The sequence below is a fragment of the Pristiophorus japonicus genome, chromosome 1 (genome assembly GCF_044704955.1).
Source record: "Pristiophorus japonicus isolate sPriJap1 chromosome 1, sPriJap1.hap1, whole genome shotgun sequence".
NCBI classification, from domain to species: Eukaryota; Metazoa; Chordata; class Chondrichthyes; family Pristiophoridae; genus Pristiophorus; species Pristiophorus japonicus.
In genome coordinates, this window is record NC_091977.1 from 2,963,204 (window position 1) to 2,974,531 (window position 11,328).

The 11,328-nt window shown below is 44.2% G+C and overlaps 1 protein-coding gene across 1 annotated transcript in view; it reads right to left on the reverse strand.

Moving 5' to 3' along the window:
* LOC139274687 (uncharacterized) overlaps positions 1 to 11,289 on the reverse strand; it is a 52,992-nt gene extending 41,703 nt beyond the window's left edge. Inside the window, exons 1-3 of the mRNA XM_070891396.1 lie at positions 11,186 to 11,289; positions 7,226 to 7,495; positions 73 to 414 (exon numbers count right to left, since the gene is read on the reverse strand). Of these exons, the coding sequence (XP_070747497.1) occupies positions 73 to 256 (184 nt within the window). The 5' untranslated portion in view covers positions 257 to 414; positions 7,226 to 7,495; positions 11,186 to 11,289. The remainder of the gene's footprint in view (positions 1 to 72; positions 415 to 7,225; positions 7,496 to 11,185) is intronic.
* Between the last annotated feature and the right edge of the window lie 39 nt (positions 11,290 to 11,328).

The following is an 11,328-nucleotide window of genomic DNA, read 5'->3' on the forward strand; positions in this document are numbered from 1 at the left end:
AAACAGGAAAATCATTCAGCTTTTACACAATGACTTTATCATTGAAAACACCAGCAACATTCTGTGTCCTACCTTTAACTGTGATTAGTTTAATGGTCACAAATTTACGTGATCCCAGAGAACATGTGTAAACTCCTGCATCGTCAAACAGTACAGGGACAATCCTCACACTGAAGGTCCTGCCATTAAAATGTCCCACTGTGGGCACCAGTCGACTCCCAAAGTCAGTCCTGTTCACATCGATAGGCTGAGACATCGAAGCAGTTGCTATTTTTTTCTCCTGATCTGGAAGATGATGTGAGCTCCAGGTCCATGCAGCAGCATTGTAAGTAGAGGCAACAGAATAGCAAATCAGGTCGAGTTCACTGCGATCTGTGCCTGACCGATAAAGTGTGTAACTCTCTTGATATAAATCTGTGATAGAGAGACAGAGAACAACGTGTTAGAATTTAACAGTTTCTAAGGTAGAGAGAAAAGCCAGAATAATTATTGGCAAAAATTATATAAAACTATTTTGTGTTTTGATTATCATAACTAGCCACGCCTCTCGCCAAGCAGTCCCAGTACAGCTACAACACTGGGATCTACCCGACAATGTGGAAAACTGCCCAGGTATGTCCTACAATCAAAAAGCAGGACAAATCCAATCCAGCCAATTACCGCCCCTTCAGTCTACTCTCAATCTTCAGCAAAGTGATGGAAGGTGTCGTCAACAGAGCTATCAAGCAGCCCTTACTCACCAATAACCTGCTCACGATACTCAGTTTGTATTCAGTGGAGTGGTTCATTCACAGTGAGCATCTGTCTCCTTCTGTATTGAACATTCTGCACAGACTTTATACCTGTGCCTTTTCTATTCTTTCTTTGTTACTTTCTTTCTTTCTCCTGATATTTCTTTCACTATTTCCACTAAAGCCTTCACATTTTCTCAGCAAGACTAACCCAGAGTCATTTTAATTGCTTTTGCAATACAACTTGGCAGTTGACAAGATGGGAAAATTGGAAAACCTTTCCTTATTGTCCAAGGGGCAATCACGATACTTTCTTTCAAAAACATGGGGGTAATTTGGCCTTGTGCGATAGTGTAAAAGAGGTGATAGTGAATGTGATATCTGCCTTACCACATCACAGACACACACATGCACAAGATGGCTCGACAGGAACTTATTATGTGACCTTGTCACATGATACTTGTATTGAATTTGCATGAGAAGTTGCATTACCACAGTAGTCCACTAAGTGGAGCTCTATTACACTTCTCCCTTCTTAATGAAGAAGTAATCATAACAATGCAGCTCCAACAACACTCAAGAAGCTCGACACCATCCAGGACAAAGCACCCATTTGATTGGCACCCCATACACCACGTTAAACATTCACTCCCTCCACCACCGGCACACCGTGGCTGCAGTGTGTACCATCTACAAGATGCACTGCAGAAACTCGCCAAGGCTTCTCCAAAATCACCTCCCAAACCCGCGACCTCTACTTCCCAGAAGGATAAGGGCAGCAGGTGCAAGGGAACACCACCACCTCAACGTTCCCCTCCCAGTCACACACCATCCCGACATGGGAATATATCGGCCGTTCCTTCATCATCGCTGGGTCAAAATCCTGGAACTCCCTCCCCAACAGCACTGTGGGAACACCTTCACCACACGGACTGCAGCGGTTCAAGAAGGCAGCTCATCACCACCTTTGAGGGCAATTAGGAATGGGCAATAAATGCCGGCCTTGCCAGCGACGCCCACATCATTGGGAACAAATAAAAATACACTGCCTTTAACCCCTACTTTTTTTTTCACCTTCCTTTTAATCCAGTTTGCTATCCTCCTCCAAATTCCACGCCCCTTAATCTTCTGGAGTAATCTCTTGTGCAGTAATTTTATCGGATCGACTAGGCTTATATTCACTGGAATTTAAAAGAATGAGGGGGATCTCATAGAAACATATAAAATTCTGACAGGACTGGACAGGTTAGATGCAGGAAGAATGTTCCTGATGTTGGGGAAGTCCAGAACCAGGGGTCACAGTCTAAGGATAAGGGGCAACCATTTAGGACCGAGATGAGGAGAAACTTCTTCACTCAGAGAATTGTGAACCTGTGGAATTCTCTACCGCAGAGAGTTGTTGAGGCCAGTTCATTAGATATATTCAAAAGGGAGTTAGGTGTGGCCCTTACGGCTAAAGGGATCAAGGGGTATGGAGAGAAAGCAGGATGGGGTACTGAAGTTGTATGATCAGCCATGATCATATTGAATGGTGGTGCAGGCTCGAAGGGCCGAATGGCCTACTCCTGCACCTACTTCCTCTGTTTCTAAACAATCACCATACATAATTTGCATGGTTAAACACAACAAATATAGACTTATTTTTCCATTTTTACAAATCAAACTTTACCACTTGTTTTCTGTTTCGAAGAGGATACTTTCACTCTCGAACAGATCTTTCCAAACTTGATGTTGAACTTAAACTCATTCTAGGCTGAGCCTGAGGAGAGTTTTTCTTCAAGGGCAACCCTTGATCTACATTTTGACTCTCTACAACTTCAGACTGTCTGTCTGCCTGACTCAGACTCAGACATAAATTCTGACTTTCTCTTGGACTTGTTTCTAGAACATCTGATGTAGGATTTGCTACTGGTACTCTACTTGTAATAAGACTATCTGTCTCATCAGAAATAATCGAATCATTCCAACTTTCAACTCCTTCCACATCTGTAGGTAAAATATGGTCAATATGAACAAACCTACCCTTTCCAAGATCAAACATCTTGTCCAAATATGTTCGAGAGTCGCATATCCTCACTACGCTTCCTGGTAACCATTTTAACCAATTATGGTGATGGTTCTTCACTCTCACCTTCTGATTTAATTTCACACTTCTCTCTCTTATTTTACCTCTATCATGATTCTCTTTCTGTCTTAGTTGTTTCTCTTCTACTAACTGTGCCAAGTTTGGCTTCAACAACGAGAACCTGATTCGTGGTTGTCGTTTGAGAAACAATTCTGCTGGTGTTCCACCAGTAGTTGTATGAGGAGTATTACGATACATAATCAGAACATTTGCTAGTTTGTGATCCAATGACAACTGCCATTTCTTTGGATTTGGATCCAATATTTGCTTGTTGAGGACAGGGTTTTACAATTTGTACTGTGCACTCGGTGCACCATTTGAAGCAGGATGGTATGGTGGAACCTTGGTATGTTTCACACTGTTCCTGCTCATGAACTGTGAAAATTCTTCTAAACAAAATTGCGGCCCATTATCAGAAACAATTTCTTCTGGGACACCATATGAAGAAAACAATCTTTGCAAATTGTCTATTATTTTATTTGTTGTTATTTTCTGCATCGGAAATACTTCTACCCATTTCGAATGATTATCAATCACAATGAACAATTGTTGTCCTTCTAGCTCAGCAAAATCTACTTGTAACTTTTGCCACACCCTGGGAGGCCATTTCTATGGCTGTAATGGTACTGATGGTGGTATCTTGCTTACCGATTGACATATTGTACACTGACTGATGATGCACTCTGTATCTTTATCTAGACCTGGCCACCATAAGTAACTGTGTGCAAAACTCTTGGTCAGGCACATTCCCAGGTGCTGGTCATGAAGATCTCCTAACAACTTGGACCTGAACTTATTTGGGATAACTACTCTTGCACCCACATGATAAATCTTTATCGACTGATAATTCATTCCTATGGACGAAGTATGGATGAATATCTTCCTCTGATATCTGGTTTGGCCAGCCATTTGCTATACAATCATACACCTTTGACATAACTGAGTCATGCTTAGTTGCTCTACCAAGCTCTTCAGCTGTGACAGGCAACTGATCAATGTATGAAAAATAGAACACTTCTTCCTCATTGGGTGTAACTTGTGATGGGGATGGCAACCTGGACATAGCATCAGCATTACCATCTGACTTAGGTACAACAACAATGGGTGTAGCCCAATACTTAGGTCTACTTTAGAGATAATGTTCTCAGTTTCTAGTCTTTTGAGTACTTGATCAACTTTCTCTTTGAGTTCATATGGCATGGGATATGGCTTGCAGTAAACTGGTCTAGCATTCTCCTGTACCCTGACACTCACCTTGAAACCTAGGATTGCACTGCCTGTTTCACGGACACCTTTGGATACTGTTTGATGACATCATCCTTCGATGCAAATCTCGTTTCAACTCAAAAAATCTCACTCCAATCCAGTTTCAATGATCCCCACCTATTTCTACCTATTAAGGCTTGTCTCCTGCTATGACTAAGAGAGGTAAGCTCTGAAACTGATCCTTGTATTTTACCGGTACGGTGATACATCCTACCACAGGGATTTGCTCTCCTGAGTAGCCTCGCAGTTCTATGTTTGACTTTTCCAGTGAAAAATCACTCAACTTGTCGAGATATAACAATTCCAGTACTACGCTCACGGATGCACCAGTGTTGATTTCCATGGGTATCCTGGTTCCTGCAACGTCTACTTGGATGACGATACTTCATGAATTGTTGTTAGGTACCGTTGTGCTCCTGATGACGTGTGTCTTCAGAACCTCCTCATCCTGTTGCTTCTGTTCAATGCTACATAATCTCTGGTGATTTCTACTTATAGCATTGAACAGCAGTTTACCCTTCAGTCGGCATGCCTTCGCAAGATATCCAGTTTTCTTGCAGAAGAAACACTCTGCCTTCACATACGTACAATTTTGAGCGATGTGTTGTCCCAATCACCGATAGCATGACTTCAATGCGCTGTTACCTTGGTCAGTTGCAGAGGCCTTGAGGTCCAACTGCCTTTTACTTCTAGCCTGAAGCCGAGTCACTTCGGTTGTCTGAAGACTGGAAATGGCGTGAAATTCTCAGGAATATTGGTCTGCCATACCCATCGACATAGCTGTCTTACAAGCTAAATCAAAAGTCAAGTTAGGGGTTGTCAACAACTTTCTTCTGATTGCTTTATTTTTCATTCCACAAACAATGTGGTCACGCAATGCTTGGTCCTGAAAGTTTACGAAATGACAGTGAATGGGAAGCTTTTTTAAAGCTACAATGTACTCACTGATACTCTCGTCAATGAATTGATTTCATATTCCAAAACATTAACTTTCAGCAACTTCCAGGGGCTCAGGACTGTCGTGCTAACAATCTCCGTCAGTGGCGGGCCCTTTGTCTTGTCAGGAACAAGCACATTTTTCAGGGTTGCATCCACCTCCAGGCCTGATTAAGTCAGGAAAATAGCCCGTTTTCTTTCGAACACCACCCGGTTACGGTTTTCATCATCGGGGACCTCGATGATACTTTTCGCGGTGAAAAACATTTCTAGCCACTCCATGTATGCTCGAAAGTCTCTCAGTCAGGATGGAACTCACCCAAGCACCCTATTATTCCCATAGGTGTGGCCATCTGGACTCTGGCAATGTCAACAGTGTGCTTGAAATTTACCTTGGATTTTTAGTTGTGTTGCAAATCAAAGAACCTCTCAAAGTCTCTCTGCTGGTTGGCTGGAACAGCCACCAAAAAAATTTCAGCTCGGGAATCCAGAAATCCCATCCTACATCGCCAATGTGATATCTTCCTTACAACATCACAAACACACACATACACAAGATGGCTGTACTGGAACTTGTCAGGTGACCTTGTCACATGATGCTTTTATTGTATATACGTGAGTAGTTACATTACCACAGTAGTCCACTAGGTGGATCAGTAGTCCACCAGGTTGAGCTCTATTATGTGATAGTGTAAAACAGCTGGTAGTGAATTGGAAACACATTTTACATCTCACAAAGATAACTTACTATTGCACAAAGTCAAAATGACCCATCCACATTCTCTCCCACACTAAAACCTCCTACTTTGTCTACACACACACTGAAAACCTATCTCTGACCAAGCTTTCAGTCACCTCTCTTTCTCACTAATACCGATGTCCACTTCATTCTTCCTCAGTGAAGCATTGTTTTATTTCTTTCTTCAAGGTGCTGTTACTGAAAGCATTTTCTGTTTTTGTTTTATCTCCGGTACCATTTATTAAAAAAACGCTGCAATTCAGATTTTCTACCTTCCAGTGTTGAACTGCTTCATTTACTTTAACAATTCTAGACAAGATAAACCAACATTGACTGCAGCCTTGTCACTCTCCTCCACTTGCCTCTCAACAGCTGGTGAAGTGGTTCCCCATTCAGTTACCTGTACAGAACCGGCCACATTATAACCACCCACCCTCCCTCCACTCCCAATCTATTGATATCAGATGCTAACGACCACACAGCACCATAACTGTTTGTACACTTCTGGTACGACCAATGATGTTCAACCAAAGTCACTCAGTATTGTCCCCTATGTGTGTGTATTGGGAGAGCACTGAGTAGTCAGTCAGGGCTGGACTGTAATTCTGTGCCTGTGCAGTGAGTAAAGTGAACCATATTTAGAAAATAATTGTCTCTGTGTTATGGTCACTGATGAGTTGTGTGAGAATGTTTCTGTTCACATTTAACCCTTTAGCTATTTATTATCCAATCCATCAAGACCTGGTTGTTGATATTTGCCCAGTGTATTGCAATATTATATTTACACCAATGTTCCAAAGAGAAAATACAGCCCAGTCTGTAGTAAAAGCATCTGATGTCTCTGTGCTCCCTGGACATTGTGTGGAACAGTGTTATTTCAGTAACTCTTTAATATCTACTGTAAGGTAGTTCTGGGCTTACCCAGATCCACATCAATAGTTTTGATGCTATTTTAATAAGAGTATTTTTTCTACACTTCACACAAATACACATTCTTATCTTCTGTTCCAAAGCCCCACTCCCAGCTTTTCCTCTCTCCCTCCCCCAAAGCCCCACTCCCAGCCTTTGTCGTTTCCCCCTGCCCACCATCTCTCCTCTACATTCCCAACATTTCCATCCTTCCCTCTCCCGTTCATGGCCACTGATTCCCTGCCCTTCCCTCTTCCCTTAATCCTGCTCCTGGCTCAATGCTTATTTGAAGCTGAGAGTATGCAGCGCCTGGAATCACTTCCAATAGCAGCAGAACTGGGTTAGAAGTGACATTGAGGGGAGAGAGGCCAGTTTGTGTTCAATGCTGATATGTGCACCAGGCCCCCACATGCTGACTGTGGGCATGGTGCTGATGGTTGTAATGTATGGTTCCACTTTATATGTAACAGTTTTATATTAGTAACTCTTTAATATCCACTGTGAGGTAACTGCACTTACTGTTGGCCACAGAGAAATGTGCTTTTCCTGTGAGAATACTGGATCCATTTTCCTGCACTTCACACGTGTACAACTCCTGATCCTCTACTGCAACGTGTCTGACTATCAGATAGACTGTGTTATTTAGTCGGATCTGATCAGTGTTCCTCCTGTCCTGCTGAGATGAATCTCTGGGTTTCCATTGAAGACTGACTGTATCTGAGAGTTTGGAGATGGTACAGCTGAGTGTAACGTCACTGCCCACCACAGCTCTCTGTGGACTTCTCTCAACTGTGAAAAACAGATCAATAAGATTTAGTGTACGTCGTGACATGTACAATCCAATGATTAGGTTCTAACTGACAGTAGAATGTGCCCATTATCAATACTTGTAACTTGCTGCATTAAAGAGTCAGGCCAGGTTACACACAGTGCATTTTAATCAGTAAAATATTGGGCCCGAAATCTCTCGGTCCTGCTCCACCAATGTAAGTGAGGCAGAGTGGGGTCGGTGAACTTTACCCCTGACCCTGCTGGAGTATCCGGGGTCAGGTCAAGGTTACACAGTATGGATGGTATTTGGGGATGGTCAGGTGAAGAAACTCACCAGAGGAGGGTGTGCTGGAAATGTAGCACCATATTATCAGACATGGAGAGGGCTCCAGTCCTACTCAGTTCTCTATGGGCCGAGCACACTGCAGTAAGACCAGCCAACACATGCACTGGGAGCCTGTTCACAAAACCCACCTCAAAGGTCATTACAGTCCCAGACATTATTTAAATGAGTGTGCTCCCAGAATGCTCCTGAGCAGAGCTCCAATCATTGAGCCTCCACGAGGAATGGAACTTCAGGAGACACTTGTTCTAAAAATGTTCACCCTGACGTTCAGTCCCACCGACAACATAACAAGTAAAAATCAAATCTTCAACAGGGACTTTATTTCCAATGCCAGGCAAATATAATGGTGGCATCCATTCGGTGCTGGCACCCAACACACTGGTGCCCGACCCATGTGGCATTCCCCATGTACCACGCACGATGTACCATGAGTGCCCCTAGCACGTGTAAATGGGTGGACTTTCTATCATGGTCAACTCGTGCTGGTGCAGTTTGGGCCAACACCTCAGGAACAATTTTCTTTTCTCTTGTCTATTGAATAGAGTAGGCTGAGGAGTGACCTGATAATGGTCTTTAAAATGATGAATGGTGTTGATCGAGTAGATACAGAGAGAGAGTTTCCACTTGTGGGGAAGAGCAGAACTAGAGGCCACCAATATAAGATAGTCACCCAAGAAATCCAATGGGTAATTCAGAAGAAACTTCTTTACCCAGAGAGTGGTGAGAATGTGGAACTCACTACCACAGGGAGGGGTTGAAGTGAATAGTATCGATGTATTTAAGGGGAGGCTGGATAAGCTTATGAGGGAGAAGGGAATGGAGGGTTATGCTGATAGATTTAGATGAGGTAAGACGGGAGGAGGATCATAAACTGGACTGGTTGGGCCGAATGGCCTGTTTATGTTCTGTATATCCGATAGCTGAAGGCATGGTCACCGATGGTGAGATGAAGGAGGGGATTTACAAGAGGCGAGAGTTAGAGGAATGCAGTTATGGGGCATGGAAGGGATGGGTTGCATGGTTAGTGGAGGTTACAGTGACCTAAGGGTGAAGCCATGAAAGGATTTAAACACAGGGATGATAATCTTCAATTAGATTAATTGTGGGATCCGGAACCAATGTAGGTCCTCAAGAACAAGGGTGATGGATGAGTGGAACTTGGTGTTGGATAGAATTTGGACATCAGAGTTTTGAACAAGCTGAAGTTTACAGAGGGTAGAGGGTGTGATGCCGGCCAGGAAAACATTGCAATAGTCAAGTCTGGAGGTGACAAATACACGAATGAGAGTTTTAGCGGCAGATAGGCTGGAGTAGGGGAAGAGTCGGGCGGTGTTGCAGAAGTGGAAGGGATACTCTATCTGTAACTGATATATAGCCACCATACAACCACAGGGGGCAGATGGATGTTTGATATTAACAATCAATTTAGTGGTTGGAGATCAATGGCTCATTCTATGTTTCCGAAACCCCTTAGTGACCCCTCGGGGCCATAAAAGGAGCAGTGAGCGACGGCCATGGACAGTGTGGAGACCCCGACCTGCGAGGGAACATCAGCGGCAGGTCGGGCCATAAAAGGAGCAGTGAGCGATGGCCATGGGCAGTGTGGAGACCCCGACCTGCGAGGGAACATCAGCGGCAGGTCGGGCCATAAAAGGAGCAGTGAGCGATGGCCATGGGCAGTGTGGCTGCATACCACGGCAAGGTACTGCGCGAGCTGGTGCAGGAGGGCGACGGCAACCAAGAGTGAAGTCATCAAGGTCCAGGTCAGTGATTGGAGTGTGGGCAGATACAGCAGGAGCAGCGAGGTCGGGGCGAAGGAGCTGTGAGAGACTGTGGAGGGAGGTGATCGGGGCCCAGGGGAAGCATGAGTTCAGGGCCAGGGGCCCAGGGGCAGCACGGTCCAGCCCACACTGCGATATGTGTGTGCACTAGGCCCGTGCAGCAGAGCAGGTCTCCAGTTGTCTTGGGTAATCCTTGCCACTGGACCAAGACCTAGCTCTGTCAAGTCCGTGTGGTGGCTGGTGTGCAACGGTCACCCCACGTTAAAAAATCCACGCACTGACATCTTCCACCCTTCAACATGGAGTTCGGGATCGGGAATATTAGGTCCTTCATTGAAACACTTGTGAACTCGTCCTTTTTTTGGCGTTTCGAGGACCGCCTATGATGATGATATCCGATGTATTCCTATGTAATGGTCCAGGGACAGTACTGTCACGATCATATTTTGTCCATGATGATATTTCAGGATAGGATGATATTTTGTATCAAGTTCATTTGACGGTGACCTTCGCCTCATTTAGATGTTCCACCCATCAATCAACCAGGATGTGAAGCTGTTCAGCAACATCTTTTGTTGGCACCATTTAAAGATTTTGATTTATTTACACTAAAGATTTTAAATATTATTGAATTGACACAATATACCTATTTTTCTCTGTCATGTTCCTTCCCGCTTTCCTGAAGGCGTTAACTCTTTGGCAGAGCACAAGTTCCACAGACACCCCACATCCTCTGGGACCTGAACCAAGTGCCACATCTAACGGGTTCAGTGGGCACCAATCAGGAGCAGTGATACTGGCCCATCGTATACCTGTCCCACAGTGCTGAGGCCTATTACTACAGTGACCTATTGGTTGGCAGACAGGAAGCAGAGAGTCAGGATAAACGGGTCTTTTTCAGAATGGCAGGCAGTGACTAGTGGAGTGCCGCAGGGCTCAGTGCTGGGACCCCAGCTCTTTACAATATACATCAATGATTTGGATGAAAGAATTGAGTGTAATATCTCCAAGTTTGCAGATGACACTAAGCTGGGTAGCTGGGAGGATGCTACGAGGCTGCAGGTTGACTTGGACAGGTTAGGTGAGTGGAATTCCCTGCCGCAGAGAGCTATTGATGCCAGTTCATTGGATATATTCAAGAGGGAGTTAGATATGACGCTTACGGCTAAAGGGATCAAGGCATATGGAGAGAAATCAGGAAAGGGGTACTGAGGTGAATGATCAGCCATGATCTTGAATGGTGGTGCAGGCTCGAAGGGTCAAATGGCCTACTCCTGCACCTATTTTCCATGTTTCTATGTTTCTATCTTTCAGAGAGTGCGTCAGTGTGCAGACCATAATACTCTCTGTGGGCTAGATTCCTCCGTTTGCTATTTCTGGTGAAATTATCAACACATTTTTACTCATGTTGACCATTTCAGGAGAAACAACGAACAAAATCTTTCCCCTGTTTAATGAGAGCTGCTCTCTGCACTGGGTGATATCAATCTCACGTGGTCCTGGCAATCTCTCATCGTTACATGTGAAATTATTTACCGAGAATCGTTTTGTTGACCTTTTTCTGCTCTTTGTCTCACTCACCTTTGATCCCAAATAGTTCGTACAGTTTCAGGGTTTTATTACTCGGCTGTGTTTGAGTTAAGATGAATGATCCCGCAAGTTTAAATGTGGGATTGTAAATTATCAGATTGATGGTACCAGGATCCTGCCGTACTTTACTGTAC